Consider the following 22883-nt stretch of genomic DNA (forward strand, 5'->3'; position numbering starts at 1 on the left):
GTTTCTTGAGGGACTGGACAAGTACATAGAAACTCAAATTCTCACACTGACTTTTAAGAAATAATGATTTTAAACAGTTGTAGAACTTTACCAACTTATTAAATCATGTTACTAATTGAATGTAATTAACAGTACCTCATTTCTCTTTCACACACCACGACTCCATTTCCTCACCAAGAGACAAACACCATAAACCAACAGGCCGTCAGGAGGCACAGCGACGACAGCATGAGTTGCTAAGCTGACACACAAGAGGTCAATGACAATTTCCTGTCCCAATGATCCCCGATATCTTTCAGCCTTAAACAAACCTGTCATTCAGGAAAGCCAAGGCTGACACTGTCAGAAGCAGCTGAAATGCACCAAAACCAAAAGCAGACATACCTAAAAACCTCATGTTTTAATTTGAAAATGAAGAGATGTAAAAGAGTATTTCTGGGTTTCTCTCCTTCTGCTACGCACTGTTGATACAAGATAAACCACTTACCCTTCCTGAGGTTAAGTTGTAGTGGTATCATTAAAAAGCCCCTTCACTCACTTAAGATGCATAAAATGAAAGGAAAAAAACATGACAGTAACTCAAAGTGATGCTGCTAAAACACAGACAGCCCCCTGTTATTGGAAGAACAGCTGGTGCAGCTGAGCTGGACACCAGAGTCCTTTCGCACCGGGGCTGACCACTGGCACAAGGCACTGACACGTGATCACCTTTTCCTCCACATATCTCAGTGAAAAGCTCAAGGTCCAGAAATTTCAACACAAGACTTTCCAGTACCACCTAGTGTGTCACAGAGCGAGTTAGATTGCAGATGAGTGCAGATTAAAATTCTGGATACCCCACCCTCCATCTTTCAACTTCTTGTCCACCCCCTCAAAAAGCCACAAAACAAAACAGAACAAAACACTCTTCCTTCCAAAGTTTTGCCCTAGAACGGGGCCGTAACCTCCAAAACAGCGAGTGTCACACTGTGAAGCTCAGTCCCCCAGGACCTGAGTTACACGCTTCATCTTTCATCTCACAGCACAGACGGATTTGCTCAGATGGATTTGCTCAGACTCGACAGACAGGAAATTCAACACAGTCATGGGCTAAGCCAGTTTACCATGAGATTAAATGCTCTACTTACTACACATTCACATAAAATACGTGTATTAAAGATTCTAGCCTTCGAGTTACATCAAGACTCAGGTAAGAGAAATTAAATTATTTCTACATAAAGTTTTAAAAACCAACTTCTACAATATTTGATATTTTTTGATGTGTTAAGTTTGCTTCAAATCTATGTTTTCACTATCTGAAGCACAGGAAAGTCATTTGGAGAAAAGAAATTTCAAGCCTCTGGTTTGCAAAAAATGACTAGAATTTCTAAAAGAAATTTACCCTCAGATAAAGCCATAGTCTTAATAATACATATAAACAACTATGAAATTGGCATAATTTTCTTTTTGTGAAATTGAGACCATCTAGAATTTACATTCTAATATGAAATAAGCTAGATATAAGCAGTCCTTACAACACCTTTTTACAGTCCTTTCATTAGGTGCCACTTCCCACGTTCAGTTCAGTCTAGAAATCCGTGTGACACGTACCCTGTGATCATCCGTGTTGTCATTGAAGATATGAGGGACCAAAGATGCCTCAGAAACCTGGCATTGAAGGCTAAACTGTAGAGAAGCCTAAAAGGAACGGGGAAATAAGAGTGAGCAAATACTCATTCAATGGCTTTCTTCAACAAAAGCTACACACTGAGCACAACAGACAATCTGGAATATATCTGCGTCAACACCACAAAGGGCATGCTCCCTACGACAGCTGCCTGGTGAGTGTGATGGGAGGGCCCCGGCGCCCCCGCTACTGGCTGTGCCTGCTGCCCCCACGGGTGCCCCGAGCTGGGAGCCCCGCGCTGCGGCTACCTGGTCTACCCCGTCTACCCCGAGGGACTGGGTTGGCTGCTCCACAGCACAGGTGAGTTGTTCCCTACTGAGCACGTCGTAACATAGTAACATCCTGAAACATTACGTATCACTGATGTTACTACTACTAATATACAGTGTAAACTTTCTAAGTATTAAGTAACTGATTTTAAGTAACCATTCTTAAACACAAAAAATGTTTTTTTAATGTTAACTAACATCTAAAATTTTTAAGTCTAAAAATATATTTAAAGGTTAAAAGCCCCTCTGTATAATATCAATGATTTAAAACTGAGGAACTTTGTGGATAACTTAATTAGCTCTATGCAGCACCCTACATTTTTTAATAAAATGTACTTTATAGTCACAATGTTTGAAAAACAACTCGCATAAAACATTTTTAGAAGTGCAGGAGTCAAACAGTAAATTTCTACCTTATGAGACTAACAGTAAAAAGGTTCAGGATGGTGGGAAACAGGGTTTGCAGACAGGAATGTGATCCACATGTGATTTACTTTTGCACCATCTTAGAAGAACAAGGAAGGTGGAGTGCGACAACAGGTGGCCCTGGAAGCAGAATAAGGAATGGAAGAGGCACGAGAAGGGCCCCGGAGAAAACCTGAAGATGAAGGACTCTGTCCAGTCTGAGCACTTTTGTGGGGTGCTGAGGGGGAAGGGGAAGAGGTCTGGGAGAGCCAATGTAACCCCAAGGCTCCTGAGGACAGAGGGCTCTTCTCTCTCCTGACAGCGACCACAGCCAGGGCCCCCCCAGACCCCTGCCAGCTCCCTTCATGAGCAGTGGCCATTAACAGTCGTGGGTGTGGTCTCTATCCACAGTTCTCCACGGCTTTAATTACTGTAGTTACTGCAAATACTGTACTGGGTATAATACAAAACACTTTAAAAACAGACTAAATTTTGTAAGAAGTGTACTAATTTAAATAGTGGAAGAGAAATAAAAAAAGTTTGATAAATAAGTCACTTTTCAATAAAAAAAAGAAATCTGAAATTTGATCGTTTTCTTGGATTCAATCCAAAATATCAGGACTGGTATTTTCTGAGCGTACAGACAGATACGGAGGTTTAAAAAAGAAATCAATCTCATTTCCATGTGGTGCAGTTTGAGATGTCCAAATGGCATTAAAAGCACAATCATAAAAAATAATGAAAGTATGTGAAATTTACCTAGAATCAAGAAATCTTAGGCGAGAAAGAATCTATTAGCTCATTTAGCCCAACCACTCTTCAGACGCCATGGAGGCCAAAAGCAATCTGTTTTCATCAGCAAATGAAGAGGTTGGACTACATCAATTCTAAGGTCTTTCCCAGCTCAAATATATGACTCTACATCAAGTGTGTTACATTTGTCACAAGTACACTCTGTGACAAAGTGGTAACCACACTACACTAATTCATAGGAAAGCCAACTGGGTAAAGCTCAAAATTAGGGTGAGAAATTAAAAACAAAAATTTACTGGAATAATGAAAAACGGTAACAATACAGTAACTTACAGGAGATCAAGGAAATAAACCGTGTTATCAAATATTCTGAGTCCCTGTCTTAATGCACAAATTTCCACCCAAACGTCAGTGTTGAAAACGAGCTGTATCAGAAAGGCATAACACAGACTCCGTCTCTGACATATTTAAACACTTACCATAAACCAAGTATATAAATGAAGTGCTAAAATTTTGATTTTCCTGACTTTATGAAGTATTATAGGCTATCAAGGCTACCGAAACCACCACACAGAACAAAAGAATAAGAAAAAAGTTAAGAAAAACACGAACTTTTAACACCAAAGAATTCTACAAGGTAGTATTTGCTTGCCTTATTTCTTTTGGGTCAAGAAATTGAGTCCTTTTAAAAAAACATATTATCTAGTATAATTTTATTGATACCAAGATTGCTTAAAATGTGTTAAATATAAATACTAAAATTTAGCACCTCAAAAATCAGAAAAAAAAAATTACACATTTTCAATAGGTGTGTTTCTTTTTTTTTTCCTTCACAACACAACAAGAGGACAAAAGAAAATTAGCAACATTTCATCCCATCTTGCCCAAAATAATCAGAATTAATACCTAGGTATATAAACCATACAGATACTCTGTTCATATGTAAACAAAAACAGGTTCTCCCAACATATTCTCTTATAAAACATTTTCTCACAAAAAACTACAATTAACATGTTTATACTTAACATCTTTCCACATGTATCTGAAACACCATTTAATAGCTACACATTTCCAAAGTTATATTTCAAGTTAACTTTGAAACAATTATATTTCCTAAATTAACCACTCAATAATAAAATAAAATATTAAATATTTTTGTAAGTTACTGAAGGTTATTTAGTTTGGGGCTTTACTGCCAAATGGCAAAGAAGTGACATACTCTTTACATACGCTGGGATGGATTAAAAATTACCCATTAAGCTTTCTTTAGCTGCGACAACCCTATGAGTTAATTAGCAAAGGCTGACACTTCCGACCCAGGTCATAAATTCAGGCCACTTGTCTGCAGGGACTATTCCAGTTATTAGAAGACAATAGACGACACCAGCTCACACACAGGCAGTGAAGGTCACGACAGCAAAAGGTTCTCAGGTACTTCCTCTGTATGTAAAGCTGTCACAGGTAAAAGAAATACGACAAGCCAGCCACCCAAAGACACTCCCACACTTGGAGCACACAAGTACCAATGTGACACTTTGTGTTTTCTGCTGGAAGTGTCACTTTATTGGCAAAAGGGATATTAAAAACACAGTATTAAAATGCATTTCACCTCTAAGACAAAGCGAGGTTAAAAGCAAATTCTAAATTTCCTTAATGAGAATAAAAACTTTAAGACATATTTCAGTTAGAAGCAACCTGCCAAAAAATTTTCTTCTCCGACAAATGAGGAACTAAGACTAGAAAGATAAGCTCTGGACATACAGCTGTGTTACATTAACACCCCAGTGCTAAAATTCTAACCAGTTTAAACAGACAGTTCCCTTTACCTGATAACTGACTTTCTTTAATTTTAAAATAAACAGACTCAACTTTCCCTTACACTAAGTTTAAATTAAATGGGGGAAAGCAGCACTCGATACCTTGGACAAGTCCCTGATGTCCCCTTCCCTTACAATTTCTTAACACTGTTCTTAGAAGAGAACAACTTTCTTTATGATTTTGATGTGTCTGCCAATAACTCCTGCCAATTAGTTTATCATCTACCCATGATTTCAAAATAGATTTACTAATAAAATTAAATCATTATGTGTTGAAATGTTAAAAAGCTCATGAATTTTATTTGACTTAACAGAATGCAAATTTTAACATGAATCAATAGCTGATTAAATCAACAGATTATACTGGAACTATCACTAATAATAAAAGCAAACATGAAATCACAGGCAAAAAAACAACTGTCTCTCACTATAGGTACATCCTCAGTATTTTTTCTAAAGTATATAAAAATCGGTTTACAAAACCATGAAGTTTATAATAATTCTACACTCTACAAAGAAAAATCCATATTTTTATCCATTGAAGCCATCTGCATAATCATTCTACCTCAAATTATTAAAGATATGGACTTAGAATCAGGAGCTAAGGAGCAGCCATTATCACATTACTTACAAGTGCTTGGAGAACAGATGGCGCAATAGCCATACATATCCAGGGCACACGACTGTGTCTAAATCACAATGATTAATAACACACAATTAAGCGGGCTCATTCTATTAGTTTTGGGTAGAAAAATCAAGTATGTGTTGTAATAAAACTGATTTGTGATGCCTTAAGACTTGATGTATTTACAAGAAAACTATAGGCAAATTATATCAACCTTTCTGATTCCTAAAACACTACCTTCAAAATTCTGTTTCAAAGTTTTTAGATATTAACAGAACAAAAGAGCCAGCCCCAAAGAATATGCCCATCTACCCACCTCCTTGGCATCAGCACTCTAAACGGCAGCACCTATTTATCGGAAAATGAAAATTCCCTGGAGTTGGAATAGGAGGAGAAATCTCAGTATGTACACTCAGGAAGGCTTGAGAGAGATGGTAACCTCTGATGAATCTAACAGATTAATTCAGCCACAAGAGATAGGAGACAGGAGGACGCGTTTTGGAGAGACCATGTAGGCAAAAGCTGAGAGACATGCGACACCAGGGTGGCATAAAAATAGCACAACAGGATCAAGAAAAAGGCAAGTCATGAAGCAGGGCGGAAGCAGAAAGTGCTTTGCGGCTGGGAATACAGTCCAAGCGGTGGCCCAATGCTCAGGAGACAAGTCCTCCACGAGGCCCTACGCTGAGGACTGTGGGCTGTTTTCCTGAAAGCAAAGGAGACCCACCGGTAGATGTTTAGTTTAAGCAAGAGGATGAAATAATCAGGGCTGTATTTTGACAATTCAGTCTGGCAAAACCCGACATAAGAGGAGCAGCAGGCATGCGTCGTGGTGACCAGTGCGAGCGGGCTGACTGGGGAAGGCGTTGTCTAAGCCTAGGTCCTGGGCCGCCAGCTGGCGCTGTCCAACAGACTTTGTCCTGACGAAAGATCTCAGCCACTGGCCGCACATGACTCCTAAGCCCAGGAAACGGGCCAGTGTGGCCGAGGAACTGGGCTTGTACACTAATTTTAATAAATTTAAACTGAAGCAGCCACGTTTCACAAGTGGCTGCCCTACAGGACAACCCCTGGGAACCCCCAGGCTTGGAGGTCGACGCAGAGCTCAGTCGTGGGCATGTAAGGGTCTGGGCACAGCCCTGGGAGCCGCTGAGCAAGAGTCCAGAGCTCCAGAAAGGCTGGAGCCACTTGTATGGAAGAGACCACCCAGAGAATCAACTGAGTAGAACAGTCCTAAGAAATTGAACCAAAAAAGGAGGCTAAGAAGTTTTGAAAACACTGAAACAGACAAAAAAGATCTGTGGAGGAAACTGAGGGGAGAGGTGCAAGAGTAAAGGAAGACGCATGGGAATGGGGTCTGTGGGGGGAACACATGAAAGGGGCTCAGGAAGAGAGGAGGGGGGCAGGAAGGAGGGGGGAGGGTGGTGCCTGCACAGGGACCCCGAGTCTGGGCTGAGCGTGGGGCTGCAGGCGGCCTGTGGGGCGTCACCTCTTTAAGTGAAAAAGGAAGATACACAACAACGTGAATAGGAACCTACTTTCTGTGTCAGAAAGGTGGAAAAGGTAGGACTGCCTATTGGTTATTATTCATTGTTCTGTATCTTCCTTTTTTCACTTAAACCACACCTTGGAAACTGTTCCATATCAATGTAAAAAGGGCCTCTGCATTTTTTATACAGCCTGACAGTCAATGTGAAACCAATTAGAATTGCAAATCCCAACCTTGAAAATAAAAGGGATTGACACAGCCTGGGAGGACTTCAGAGTGGGTTATCAGCCCAGGGATTTACTAATCGTGTTTTAAATACCTTTTAAAAGAAAGTTGGAAGCAGTTAAAAACTACAACAGTTAAAGTAAGCCTGTTTGCTCTTTCATGAGCTGTGAAGACGTTCTAAACACGTACAGGCTAATAGACGTGAACCATAAAGGCCATCCCAGAGTAGTTTCTTAGAGGAAATAGGTGCTGTACTCATAAAGCGAGGCTGACATAAAGCTCCTTCAGCCATGAAACAGCGCCGAGCAGCTCGCGTGGGAAGCCCAGCCCAGGACCCTGAGCATGTAGCAGAGCAATCAGCACCCAAAGGCTGGACTTTGTGCCACAATCAAAGCGAGTGCCCCGCAGGGTCTCATATCCTGCACTCATGCCACCAGCCCCGGGCTAATCACCTTGGGGGCACCACTTCCTCCCCTGTAATAAACACCAGTCAGCAAAGCTAGAAGATAGCGTCTAATTAGCTGGCTGCATTAGTGGTTCCCACATACAGTTCATTTCAAAGAGCCTGTCCTAACCCAAAGGAACAGCTCTTTTCCTGCTGTGGGACAGCGGTTTGTAAAACCCGGAGCGGATCCCTTGGAGTGACATGAGTCACCTGGTATTTTGCACACAGCACCCACATTATGACAGAGCCTTTCGGCAGGTGGCCTGTGACATCGTTCCCTCAGGTCCTAGAAGTACTACTGAACTGTTAAGTATTTTTCTATTAAATTACCAAGAAACCACTAAAATATCACTCAAAAGAGAGGGAAGTAAATAGTGCAAGATTACCGTCACAATTAGCTAAGCATAAACGAACCACATTTTAACATGTATGTTGTTTTGTCCCTCTCAAAAGTTTGTATCAAAGTTTTAAAAACAAAAATTTCAGAGTGCCAGAGTAAACTGCCAGGGCAATCTGATAAAAAGAGTGTTATGAAAGAGTCTAAAAAGATGTGTCATATTTTGTGTCATATTTTGGTTGTTTCTACAATATAACGGCCAGCACAAGTCTGACTTTTAAAATGGGCGGTTAGGACCCACCTCCTCTTTCATTCCTAAAATTCTATAGAAAGATGAGCTCCTCTGCTAACACTTACAGGGCACCTCACAGGCCAGCGAGAGGCCCCTCTCTCTGGTTTGGGAGAGAAAAACCAACTTTCATTGTCACGAAATGCTTGGACAGTGGAACATTCTGTGTCATATTCAGACAAACAGACGTAGACTGGGAGCAAAGCACAGGACGGGAGGAGCAGGGGCGGGAGGGCGGGGGAGGGGTGCCCGCCTACTTGCCTGACTTTGGGCACCGCTGCCCGCTGCTGCACCATCAGGGTGTGGCACACAGAGGCCATGAGCGTGAAGGCCTCCTCGCTTGCCGAGTCCCTCCAGACCAGATTCAACAGCGTGTTGGTCTGCTGTTTTGTATCCAGCTTTTTCAGACACTCCTCTGTTATGTAGGGTACTGACAGTCTACCATCCTCCTAAAACACACCAGGTAAATTAGTCTGAGTTAGTGACGTTCTGGGAGAACTCACCTCTAACTACAAACATATAGAAAATCTTACTTTTTTTCAAATGAAACTAAAAGATGGGCATTATCCCCAAGTGATCCATACCACACCGACTATCGCTCTCTCCACCAATGCATCCTCTAAAATACCCAGACACCCACCGGAGATCGTCTCTATATGAGGCACCAATTTTGTCCAGCAGAATGACAAGGAATGGTGACTACTCAGCTTTGCCTACTGATGTGACACAGCATTTACATTTTAAGAAAGTTTTATTTCATACCTTTTAGATTGCATTGTACAAAGCATACAAGTGTGAAAATATATTTTCATTGACAGAATTTCCATTTTAAATGATTTGAGAGATCAATTTAAGCAAAATAGTCAGAATAATAAAGAACTCATTTAGAAACAATCAAATGAAATATATAAATCTCTTATTTGATGTCTTAATCTCTCTACATCTGATTCACTGAATAAAACCTGAGCTAACGCTCTCTGTGGTTTACTTATCTGGGGTATTAACCAAAGATGCATACATTGTCCATATACGTACATGTATGACAGGTGTAACATGAACATACATGAAATGGGCATTGCTGACTGCACTGTTTGGAAACTCAGGTGGGTAGAATTTATGTAATTCCTAAGAAAACACTGCTCTACAGATAAGGTGACAAACTCTGTGCCACACTTGAACCTGTCAGTAACGTGCACCCATGACAGATGTCAGGACATGAGCACTGCTAGTTCTGTAGTGCGTGCTTTTAAGCTTGAAATACAATTTCTTTTGAAATGAAGCAGAGTACAGTTTGCCACAGATGTTGGTAACGAGAAGCTCAAGCTGCACTTCTGAGCACTCAGGTGTGAGCACAGGCGAGTCTGAGGCCCGTGCCTGCTTCGTGTGTCCTCAGTCTGCTTTTCTGCGTCCACACTGAGGATGGGCTCCGAGATGTCGCCAGCACACACAGCCCACAGCCTCTTCTTCACATGGGCACAAATGACATTGTGCATAATAACATTTTAATTCCACAGAAGTATTAAAAAACTATCTTCTAAAAACAAAAGATTGATCTACATTCCATCTAGAGGATCCCACTTCTTTTTTTGACCTACAATAAAATTCAGTTTTTGGTGGACAGTTCTGAGTTTGACAGATGCAACAATTCCAGTACCCACCCCAAAATGCAGTTTTCCCCGTGTAATTAACCCTCCCTCCTGGCGGAAGCCCTGCAAACGGCGATCTGCTTTCCTTTCCTTATGGTTATGCCTTTTTCATCCGTGCTACGAAGCTGTCTGAATCCAGAAGGCACAGAACAACACCCCCTTTCACTGCCCGACAGCCTGAAGCTCTGCTTCCCCTGGACACCCGCCCCACTCCCAAGTGTATTCTCCCTGAGACGATACTGGTCAACGTGCAATTTCCTAACAGCAACGACAACAAATACTTAGAACCTATCAGAGCCATACCTCAAGCCATTTCAATCGTGTAATTAAGAGAAAAAGAGGTCAGCAGCACTTGTATCACTTAAGTAAGACACATCATGTGTGCATATCACGTATGACTTTTCACCCCCTTGAAAATACACAGTAAAAAATGCTAGGTAAGAAATGAGAGAGAGGGACTTAGAAAAATGTGACAATACACTTAAAACTAATTTTTAAATAAATAAATCGTAACATTTATCATCTATACAATTGACAAAAACTAACAAAAGACATTACTGTTCACAAGACAGGGTAAGAAGGCACTAAACCTTCTGCTGTCCTTTTAGGGGCTGGGGAGAAGGGGGAAAGGAGTGACGGCAAATGTATCTGATTTCTTTCTGGAATGACGAGATGTTCTAAAGCTGGATAGTGGTGATGGTTGGACAGTTACGTTAACATACTGAAACACATCACTGAATTGTATGTCACTTAAAAGGGTAATGAAATGTAATGGTAAACTGTATCTCAATCAAGCTGTTACTAGAACATTCTTTTCAAAACAGAATAGTGCCGGGGCCGGCCCGGTGGCTCAGGCGGTTGGAGCTCCATGCTCCTAACTCTGAAGGCTGCCGGTTCAATTCCCACATGGGCCAGTGGGCTCTCAACCACAAGGTTGCCAGTTCAATTCCTCGACTCCCGCAAGGGATGGCGGGTAGCGCCCCTTGTAACTAAGATTGAACATGGCACCTTGAGCTGAGCTGCCACTGAGCCCCCGGATGGCTCAGTTGTTTGGAGCGTGTCCTCTCAACCACAAGGTTGCCGGTTCGACTCCCACAAAGGATGGTGGGCTGCGCCCCCTGCAACTAGAAATGGCAATTGGACCTGGAGCTGAGCTGCGCCCTCCACAACTAAGATTGAAAGGACAACAACTTGAAGCTGAATGGCACCCTCCACAACTAAGATTGAAGGACAACAACTTGACTTGGAAAAAAGGCCTGGAAGTACACACTGTTCCCCAATAAAGTCCTGTACCCCTTCCCCAATAAAATCTAAAAAAACCCAAAAACACAACAGACTAGCTCCTGGCACTCAGTAAGTACACTTCCTGAGAACTAGTAGGAACTCACCCTTTTCACCCAATCATTTCACTTCTAGGAAATACTTCGTGAGTAATTAATTAAATAATATACAATATGACCCTATTTTGCATAAGAAACACACACAGAACTATGGATCTCCCTGGATATTTGTACAGATGTACACAAAAGGCATGGACGAATGTACTTGTGATCACCAGGGTGGTTATCTCTGGGAAGAGAGGTGACGGCAGTGGAGGTAAGGGCACGTCATCTGTACAGTTTGAATGCTTTACAACAAGAGTGCTCTCATGGTTTACTTGGATCATTACAAACGAGAGGTACACAACGGTAAAAGGCACGTGAAAACCTGATGAAGCCGTCCAGTTAACCCTCCCACCGACGCCCAGGCCCACAGGAGCTTACTGTAGCGCTCATCTGCTTGTCTGTTTCTTCGCTCTCATCTTCGGAGTCACTGGCTGAATCCTGACCGCTTGTATTGGCAGGTGACACCGGTAACTGAGAAAGAAACGTCTGGAGTACTCTTAAATACACTAGCAGTCCTTCCTCAGAGAGCGTCCCTTTGTAAAACAACCAATTATAACATTTGATTAAAACAAATAAAAAAGAAACTGGAAAACTCAGGTATCATTTTTCCTATAGTCAGAAAGGCATTTGTGACCAGAACTTACTATATTTCCAACAATTCATGTATAGACATATGCATCAAAATATACTAGAGGGAAGATGCTAGAATTCTAGAACAGGCACACTAGAAGTTTAGTAGGATACATGGGGAAAGCATCCCCACCCGCACAGGAGTTCTCCCAGTCAATGCTAAAATTCCTTTTAATCGGTGTGGCCTTATAACAAGTGTGTAACTCAGGGTTTTCCTCTGCCCAGCAACTGCCAGGGGCCCCATTCAGAACAGCCCTTCAGCAAACACACCCTTCCAAGGAACCCTCATGCCGGAGGCCGTGCTGACAGTAGGACACCGGCCACCGCATTACGAGCTATGTGTGAGTTCAGTTGAAACGTGTATTTCATACCCAGATAGTTTTCACCAACAGTCAGAACGAAGTAGAAAAGCCAAGGCGCGCCACCACTGGCCTCGGAAGCCCTGCTGCCCCCCAATAACAGTGCGTGCAGGAAGGGCTCGTAGGGGAAGACAGTCTGAGCATCTGCTACCGCGGGAATGACCAAGTGAAAAATCTGCTCTGTAAAAGGTGCTGCCAAGAACTCCTCCGTGAAGGCGGTAAAAACCTGCTGCCTAAAAGAGAAAAATGGAAGCTTTTAGTAAAATCAAAACATGCTGTTCATAAAATCATTGATTAAAATGAACTTTCAAACTATCCTTCCAATTAATCAAAGTTAGGTATTCAGTATCAACCAGGCCACCCTGAAACGAACTTAACTTTGGGTCTTCCCTATTAAAAAACACTGCCGCGTTTTTGTCTCTTTTGACAGGGGCTAGAAAGCCGGAAAATAACCAGGTCTTCAGAATTATATATTTATATTAGGGTACAGGCCAGACAGGAAAAGTACATTTTTCCTTAAACTGAGTCACATTAACAAAGTAAAACTTTGACTTTCGGGTCTGCGAGTTAAGACAGCATCCTGCGCCACAGTTACTGTTGGACACAGATCTCGTCAAACTACAAACGACAAAAGAATGACCCCAGTCTCACCTGGCTCCTTCTGGACAGGAGTTGTAGGTAAAGTGCAATGGTTTTAGAACATTCTCTAGCAAAATTTTTGCTATAGGAACTCGAGATAAGTCAGAATAGTCAATACTTGATGGAAGCTTGCTATTAATTAACAAATAGAGAGATCTATAATACCCTAAAAGAAAGGAAAAACACATATTTAAAATTTGGTACCTTTTCTTATAATGAGGAAAAGAACTTGTCAGTTTTTAAATACTTTTTACAACCCTCTATAGGTCCAAACTTAAGTTTACTCTTCGTCAACATTTTATTAAGGGAAACGTTAAACACATACGTAAGCAGCCTGCAATGGTACATAAGCTCCTTGGACCCATCACCCAGTGTTGACAATTCTCAACCACAGCCAATCACAGAACGCTCCACTCACTGGGAAGCAAATCATTTCAGTGTATCATCCAAGACAAGGGCTGTGTTTTTCTTAAAAGGACCATTACTACAGTTAAGTACGTTAATTGTAGTAACTCTAATATCACAAATGTCTAGTCAGTGTCTGAGTCCCCAAGTGTCTGTTATAATTTGTTTTACTCTTTTGCTTGAATCGGGTCCAAGTAAGGCCCCTATATTGTGATTTTTACAATTTGTCTCCTAGGCATCGTCCAAATATTTAATTAGTTTTGTTTTTAAAAAACGTCTTGCTGAATTCATGCACTTCAATACCCTGATGCGCTTCGACCACTGCTGCTCTCATCCTCTCTGCAGTCAGTCACGCCGCCCCGTCCTCGGCCAGCGGGGGAGACCTCTGGGGGCTCCCGAGACCCGGGGGGCAGTGGGAGCATCCTGCTTTCTGATGGGACACGATGCCCCTGTGACTCTCTCATTTCCTGACCAGGACCTGCAATCAGCCTTTGCTCCAGAGTCTCTTAAGTGCCTTTTGGAGGAAATGACGTCTGAGGATCACAAGCTGGGCACAAGGAATACAACTGTTTTTGTTCTCAAGGCAATTTCTATGTAAGAGAAGCCACAACTTTCCTGCCTTGTACGCCTTTGCTGGGAGTTCTCGGTGTGCAGGGAGCAGACCCTGCAGAATCACCAGCGACCACATCACAGAGCCTTTTACAAGTATTGGTCCCTTTTAAACATGTAGTGAGAACAGTCCAGGGCCGGTCTGTGAGCTCCTCGTGACTGTACAGACACATTTGCGGGTATCACCACGCGCGTGGTTTGCTTCTGGAAACAGTGCCAGCCAGCCTGGCACCCGAGTCCTGGCCACTCGGCACCCCATCATTAGACCTACTTTGTTCACTACCCCAATTCTAACCTCATCTATTGATTACCAGTGAAGCTCACAAAGAAGCTGGAAAGCTCTTTCACTATAAAATTGAAAACAAGAATTTGGGGGGAAAAAACATCAAGAAATTTTTTTAAAGTGTTACATCATTAATACCAGGGGTGCCACAAAAATGTACACATTTTAAGAGATGCTATCTATGTATTAACTTTTCAAAGTTGGATTACAGTAGCGATGTGTATTGTAGTGTGACGTTTGCTCAAAAGATGACATTAATCAAATGAATGCTAGCGTATTTCATTGTATTATAATTTTAATATAGTTTTTTCCTTTCTTAAAATGGGTATACCTTTTTTGGCACCCTCTATATATTAACAGAAATATATATATGTACATTAAACTGATAAACTGACAGCATGACTAGACTATTAAGTAAAGTTCAGTTGCAATTGTTAAAAAGCTTCATTTTAAGTCATAGCACATACCATACAACAACACAGACTATAATAAACAGAATGCTAAAATTTTATAGACTGATAATGTCAGGAAGTAACTTATTAAAATAGCTGAAAATGGCTACACCACAGAAAATGCTAGAAGCAGCAGTTTTAGTGTAAGATTTTGAAGCATTTCCTATTTCTAGACACATTGCAAACTAATGCATGTTTCTTAGTTATCTTCTTTACTTACAATTTCAGAAAACGAGAAAAGTAAAAATTCTAATCAAATGCTTTGCCTTAATCAATATACTCAATGCCTCAATTATATAATAGACCATTTCTAATTACCACTGATTTGTTTTTTAAAAGATGAAATTCCACAAATTTCAATTTACTTTTAATTAACTCCCTAGTCTTTCAACAAACTATGTAGGGTTTCTTTCTAAGCCAAACAGTAAGGTTGAGATGTGCAAGAATTTAATTTTTACAGTTCTAATGCTGAGGGTTAAATTAGCCAGATTAACTTAGATTAAGCCACCACTTCAAGAAACAGGCAGACTTACGTTTTACCAGCAGTACCTACAGCTAGCTCCTCTGACGCTGATAACAACATGGATTTTTAATGCTGACAGATACTCTGGGAGTCCAAGCCCTGAAGTATTTGATTCTCTACCAGTGAAAAACTGCAGATCAGTTTTTTAAAGTTTTGGTTTAATTTTACATTGCTTAATTCATCATAAAAGTTTTTAAATCATGTATTTCACAGTCTTTCTCCAAAATGGTGTCACTGATGTGTCCTCAGAAGCGTTTCAGATCTAGGTCATGAGGTCTTATGTAATGCAGTCATTTTAAGAAGAGATCAATGCATAAAAGCTTTAACACCGAGTGGGTGACAAAGTCAAGTGAACTAAGCCTCTTCCTCTCCTCGTGATCTAACGTGCTGACCTAAGGCAGGCTCTCTGCTGTGTGCGGGGCACTGCTCAGTCAGGAGGGACTGGCCGCTGCATTGCAGATACACTATGTGCCCAGAGCGCCACAACACCTTCTGAGAGCATGCCTCCATTTGCATCGTTTTCAAGCAGCAGGAAAATTTCCGTAGAGATTAAACACATTTCCAAATCCCAGGGTGAGCAGAGATGAGGACAAATGGTAGAAAGTGTGGCTCCCAGTGGGCGTCCCCTCAGCGGTGCCGAAAGCTTCTGCCACAAAGTCACACTTGACGTGGGGAGTGACTGTGCAGGCCCCTCCGGACACCCTGGCCCCTGCTCGTCACACGGCACCAACCCAAAGCTCTGACCCCACTGACTACTTACCATTTTGAACCATGCAGTGCAAAATTTGTTCGATTACTGACACCACGTAGCCAGCATCCTGTAAAACAGGTGAGTAAGTGTGCTCAGATGAAAACACCTCGAGCATTCTCATTGGAAGTGCGACATTCAAACTGTCATCGTTACAGTTTTGCAGTAACCTGTAAAAATGAAGAAAAGTATTCACATACTTACTGGATGGCAAATGTCACCAGAAGTTCCCTCAAATGTCCGTCCCTCACTATGGTCAGTGTTGGAGCTGCTCTGTTCTAGTACCAGGATAGCTCCGAAAACAGGCACGACTCAGACAGACAGCGAAACAATCACACTCTGTCATTCACACTTTTTTCAGTCCTTATTTTGTGCTAAACAGCATGCAGGCACTGGGCTAAGAGAGATGAAAAATGCACAATCACAGAGGGAGAAACAGACAAGAGAAACCAAAGACCACAAATTCAGTGTGAGAAGCGTTACAATCCACGGACTGTACCGAAGAGAAGCTGCACCTGAGTCAGCTCAGGTAAAGATGTCTTCTCTTTAAAAGTGCCTATGGCCTCCTCCAAAGACGCTTCAGGACTTCCCATGCCTGCAATCTCCCCTCAGCAGAACAGTGAAAACCTACTTCTGGCCCTACGTCATCAATCATTTCGACTAAAGAGAATTACATGGAAACTACAGGCAGAAGGGAAGGCTCAGCTGTCATGAAATTAAGTCTCATGTAAAAACAATGTATTTTCTTACAATCAACTTTATAAACATTATTTACACACAATAATGTAGCCTCACTGGAAGCAGGCCCCCGAGAGGTTCTGACAGATCACATCACAATGAAGACACTGAGTTGCAGAGCTGTTAGGGACCCGCAGGGACAAGCCTGTGTGTGGCCTGTTGCATTCTCCTGGGGCCATGTACTGAACTGTCCCAGCATCCCACAGGCCCAGCTGCACCCCACGCAGGACTCTCGGTGTCACCACCCTAATGGGTGTGCAGCTGCACTGCAATTAGAATTGATTTCCCTGATTATTCATGATATCTTTTCAAGGCGTATTGGTCATTCATGTCCCCTTTTCAAGAGCGCTGAAATCTTTTACCCGATCTTCTAACTGGGCTGTTTGTTTCTTAAAAACGTAACCAACCTGTGCCTGCCCCTAGCCAGACCCCAAAGCCCTCCAAACACCCCGACTGCGTAGTCGCTCAGGGGCTCGGCTCCAGCGATCGTGCATGTCCTCCTGCCCCAGCGCTCCTCCCCGCTGGACCAGTGACAAGCACGCTACCAATTTTTCCAAGTTCCAGACCATCTCTGGATCCCACTGCTCGCACCAGCTCCTACTCCACGTGTCTGTTCCCTCTGCAGAACTATTTATAGTTCCTGTTAAACATATCCATGGCCCGGCCCCCACCACTGCTCTCGTCGAGGTCGCCAATAGTATTACTATTGGGAAGAACTGCCAAAGACTGAAAGGGGCAAAAAGGGAAGACAGGACGACTACGGGGGGTGGGGGGGGCCTGTCCAGCTCACTCACTGGGTGACGATGGTAACGTGCTCTTTCATCTGGGCACCAAGGGCTTATGTCCCTTAAATGTGCTCTTCTGGAGACTGAATCCAAGAAAGTCACGCAGTGACTTGTTTCAAGTTCACACATAAATCACACTGAGAGCCTGCGTTTCGGCAGGGACCCTGGGACCTGCTCACAGCAGGAGTCCTCTAGACCAGCCAGTCCAGTCACTAGTAACCAGAAAGTCTGCACTTGAAAGAAAACATCATCTTGAAGGAATTTATATCTACGTTTTAACTTCACAGGCCCAAATCACCAAGAGTGAAACGTCTAACATTCCATAGTCTCAAAAACAAACAAAACAACATTCCAGGTGTGACTGCAACGGGTTACCTGCAGCAGAGGCTCATCAACCTCTTTATCTGAAATAAGCATGTAAGTCTTTCGGATCCATCCAATTGCTGGACAAACAGAGAGCTGTGTTTAATTAAGTTCTGATACATCCATATCTGAAACAGCAAAACAGATAAATTACAACTCTCAATCCATAAAGAGCTGTTTACTGAATTACGTAACATTTCAAATGACCTTAGGTGGTAAACAGATACTTAATCAAAATCAATTAGAACACGGTAAGAAGTAAAACTCTCAAGTCACGTTTCATTTAGTAGCATATACGTTTTGGGTTTTCCATCTTAAAATGGCACATCAGTATTAAGCTCAATTACTGAATTTATTACTAAAACAAAGTACACTTAAAACTCATGTAAATCTGAAACAAAAACCATTCATTTGCAAAAATCAGCATTCCATAATAAAAAGAGACGAGAAACGCAATATTAATCCGAAGTTACACAGGGCATCTGTTTTTCCTTTTTACCTTTGTCCTCCATGTCTCTAGCATCCTTTCCTTTTGGATACTCCACTTCCCTAACTCCTGGAAATTGGTAGGAAAGGCACGCACACGGCCCCACTATGCCCAGTAGCAGGTCAGGTCTGTTAATACTGAGCTGATGGCTGTGGACTTCACTAGATGGGGGCTCCTTTCACAATGTGTGTGTATGTCAAACCAGCACAGTGGATGGACACTTTCAATGTCCCACAACTTTGGCAGTGACACCTCAATACAGCTGGATAAAAAGACCTGGCGTGTGTCCGGGCTGCCAGAACTCCCATTCCTATAAAGAAATATCTTTTGCGGGCCGGCCCGGTGGCTCAGGCGGTTAGAGCTCCGTGCTCCTAACTCTGAAGGCTGCCGGTTCGATTCCCACGTGGGCCAGTGGGCTCTCAACCACAAGGTTGCCAGTTCAACTCCTTGACTCCCACAAGGGATGGTGGGCTCTGCCCCCTGCAACTAAGATTGAACACGGCACCTTGAGCTGAGCTGCCACTGAGCTCCTGGATGGCTCAGTTGGTTGGAGCACATCCTCTCAACCACAAGTTGCCGGTTGGACTCCCGCAAGGGATGGTGGGCTGCGCCCCCTGCAACTAGAAAACGGCAACTGGACCTGGAGCTGGGCTGTGCCCTCCACAACTAAGACTGAAAGGACAACAACTTGAAGCTGAACGGCACCCTCCACAACTAAGATTGAAAGGACAACAACTTGACTTGGAAAAAAGTCCTGGAAGTACACACTGCTCCCCAATAAAGTCCTGTTCCCCTTCCCAAAAAAACTGAGAAAAAAAAAACTCTTTTGGAATACTCCATAATAAAAAATAAAAAACCTACTGAAAATTTATATCAATGTGATTTTTTATTTTTAACTTTTTTTTTTTAAGCGTGTTTTTCCAGGACCCATCACCTCCAAGTCAAGTTGTTTCAATCTAGTTGAGGAGGGCACAGCTCACAGTGGCCCACACAGGGATCGAACCAGCAACCTTGTTAAGAGCACCGAACTCTAACCAACTGAGCTAACCGGCCGCCCCCAACATCAATGTTTAAGAGGTAAAACACATGACCAAGATGGCCTATGACAGGTGGCCGGAGAAAAGTTCATGAAGGTGAGACATACAGGAGGGGTCACCTGACCACCTTTTAAAAAGCTGAAACGTATGTCAACAAGGATAAGTCAGAACACAGTTAACACTCACCAAACGTTTTGAGTCTTCATTCTGCTTGTAAAAGAACAGAAGCTGCCTCACCAAAAGGGTAAGGTTGGGACCATTAGCAATGGAAAAAGTACCACCAGACTGTGACAAGTTAGCACAGCGGTCAAATGCACTTCTTTGGATGGAATACTGAAAAGAAAACAAAACAAATTAGTAAGCACTCAGGCGCATATTTATGGCCTAAACGTCCACCAAATGTTTCAACAGGAGTGGGAGACACTGACAATTAAGATGCCGACTACGGAGTTATCAGCAAAAGGTTAAATAAAAACAAACACGTGGACTGTAATGACAGACCCTAAATGCCCACTGAAAGTCTTCCACCACGTCCTTCTACTTGGATCTTCAGCTGTGGTGTAGCCTATATTTGCATTTTAATGTTTAAAAATAACCTCAAACTCACCTATCTATAAATCTTCATGTAAATATAAACTATTAAAATTAATAATTGGGAGAAATACTATTATGAACATTAACCTTCATTAAACAAGTATACAAAAAGACAAACAAAAGGGACTCCACTTCTAAGACTCTAAGGTCATTATTTAAAATAAGCTCTCACATGCCTTTCTAATTCTCAATTTATAAACAAACTTACTTGCTGTTTTCTGTCTCGATAGCCTCGAATAAATGACTGGATAATTATTGCATTTTTCAACCTTCGCCTTTCTTCCTGGATAATGGAGGGAGGAGGGTCAATCAGTCAGAACCAGTGAAAATGACATTTAGTTAGTAAAGACTTTTTTAAAAAAATTACAGCTATATAATTCACATACCACAAAATCCACTCTATTGAGTGTACCATTCACCAATATTTAGTATGTTCAAAATCGTGCAACAATCACCACTACCTGATTTTATAACACTTTCATCACCTACCCCGGCCAAAAGCCTCTGTACCCATTAGCAGTCACCCCTCATTCCTCACCCTCCCTCCCTCCCCACCCCCAAACACACTTCTCTGCCCCTGGCAACCACTACAATTTCTGTCTGTACGGAACTGCCTATTCTGAACATTTCATATAATGGAATCCTAGAATGTGTGGGTTTTTGATGTCTGGCTCTTTTCACTTGGCGTGATGTCATAAGGTTCAGCCATGCTGTATCATGTATCAGGATTTCACTCCCGTTGATGGCCGATTAATTGTCCTCCATAGGGATGCCTCACGTTTTGCTTATTCATTTATTAGCTGATGGACACTTGGGCTGTTTCCACTTCGGAATTATGAATAATGCGGCTGGGGACATGCATGTATAATTTTGGTGTGGACAAATGGTTTTCATTTCTTTTGGGTGAATACGTAGGAGTGAAACTAACAACTGAGGAACTGCCAGACTGTTTTCCAAAATGGCTACACTATTTTACAATCCCACCAGCAGTAAGACTTTTTAAAAAAAGTTTTAGTTTTAAACATAAAAACAATGCAGGCAACACAAACATCTATTTTAAAGGTCACGTTTTTGTTTCAAAATATATGTTCTTCATCTTCATTCTGACCATTGCAGCTACCACTGTTTGAGGGCCTACCATGTGCCAGCCCTAAGAAAGACACTCTACGTGCACTTGTACAATAATCTTACAGGTCAGTATTACTCCTGTTTTAAAAATGTCGAAACTGAAATTTCCATAAAGATTAAATAATGTTGAAAAACGTAAGCCTCAACATTCAAACTCAGGTGCGACACTAAAAATCTGCACTCCATCTTACTACACGACGCTGTCTCACGTCTCCTATGAATCCCATCTACCCTGGAGAGGGTCCTTTCAGTCCATCTTTCCCACATTGGTTCCAGAATAAATGACTTACTGGAAAACCCAACATACCCAGAAATTTTTCTAAAGCTTAATATATACATACACATAAATATACATGTATTACTTCATACATAACACACACATCTCCATATATAACAGTAAAGCCAAGACTAATTTAAATGCTATGGAAAAAATCCTTATTAGAGCCTATTATAAAACTGTTTTTACCTCTCTCTTTCTTCTTTCTTCCTGAGTACGATGTAAAAGAGAAGCCTTTTCTTCCTAAACACAAAGAGATCCAAATATTATAGAATGTTTTGACCCAAAAAAGATTCTGAAGACCATCCCACCCAACTACATACCTGAATGAGAAGTCTAAGGTACAAGAGGTTAAATGGCTTTCTAAGGTCACAGATCTAATTAAAGTTGGTATTTCATAGTTTTCTAAGAATAAAATCTGACTTCTTTACACACAAAGTGAGTTCAGGTAAAGCTGGGGAGGCAGGAAGAAGATTGGCACACTGTATCAATGCTGACATCCCCACTGGGATGATACACTACAGCTTTTTTGTTTTTTTTCCCCCCCTTCTTCTGCCTCCCCCCACACACACACACACTCCAGTTCAAGCCGTTGTTTCTGTCTAGCTGTGTAGGACACAGCTCCCTGGCCCATGCTGGTATTATGAGCCTTGTGCTCCCCGCGGCTGAGGCAGTCGGTCAGTCGGCCGCTCACAGCAGCTCACGGCAGCTCTCACCGGCTGCCGGCCGCTCTCGCTGACCACCAGCTGCTCATGGCATCACACCGTAGCCCACGGCAGCCCACACCGATCTCCTCTCCGGCTGCTCATGGCAGCCCAGCTCCAGGGATAGTGGTTGTTCACAATCTTAGCTGTAGAGGGCGCATTTCACTAGCCCATGTGGGAATTGAACCAGCAACCTCGGTGTTAGGAGCATGGCCACCAACCACCTGAGTCACCAGGCCAGCTGGATATACTACAGTTTTGCAAAATCCGGACCCAGGGGAAATTAGGTAATGTGAACAAGGGATCTTTCTGAATTATTTCTAACAGCTGCACAGGAGTCTACAATTATGTTAACAAAAATTTCAATGAAAAATCAATTTCTTTACTGTTACCAACATTAAAAAAATATTTTTTTCATCCTAAGTAAAACTAAATTTTGAACAAAATTACTTGGTATGGAGAAGGAACTAAATAATAACTAGGAAAGTTAAACATTTCGAATAAAATTAAAGTACATAAAGACAACCCTCCTTCCCACAAAACTGTTCCAGTCTATAGCGTATGGGCATTTTATTTTTATAAATTTAACCCAAAATAACATTAAAGGCCCAAGACCCTACATGTAAATTATTAGAAAAATTAATAAACTTAAATTTCTTAACAAAAACATATATCCTGTCAGAAGTGTTGGAAGGCAAGTAATTACCAATTTAAAATAATACACTGATATGTGAACGAACACACAATACGTAGAATAGTTACTCACTGACA

General features: G+C 42.0%; 1 protein-coding gene across 1 annotated transcript in view; it reads right to left on the minus strand.

Moving 5' to 3' along the window:
* UBE3C (ubiquitin protein ligase E3C) overlaps positions 1 to 22883 on the minus strand; it is an 81644-nt gene that overhangs the window by 45985 nt on the left and 12776 nt on the right. The window contains exons 2-11 of the mRNA XM_074315031.2: positions 21598 to 21651; positions 20212 to 20286; positions 19596 to 19742; positions 17898 to 18013; positions 16012 to 16169; positions 12992 to 13145; positions 12353 to 12573; positions 11730 to 11884; positions 8582 to 8769; positions 1591 to 1677 (exon numbers count right to left, since the gene is read on the minus strand). Of these exons, the coding sequence (XP_074171132.1) occupies positions 1591 to 1677; positions 8582 to 8769; positions 11730 to 11884; positions 12353 to 12573; positions 12992 to 13145; positions 16012 to 16169; positions 17898 to 18013; positions 19596 to 19742; positions 20212 to 20286; positions 21598 to 21651 (1355 nt within the window). The remainder of the gene's footprint in view (positions 1 to 1590; positions 1678 to 8581; positions 8770 to 11729; positions 11885 to 12352; positions 12574 to 12991; positions 13146 to 16011; positions 16170 to 17897; positions 18014 to 19595; positions 19743 to 20211; positions 20287 to 21597; positions 21652 to 22883) is intronic.

Source organism: Rhinolophus sinicus, chromosome 8 (genome assembly GCF_057876585.1).
Source record: "Rhinolophus sinicus isolate RSI-liver-muscle chromosome 8, RSI-T2T, whole genome shotgun sequence".
Classification (NCBI taxonomy): Eukaryota; Metazoa; Chordata; class Mammalia; order Chiroptera; family Rhinolophidae; genus Rhinolophus; species Rhinolophus sinicus.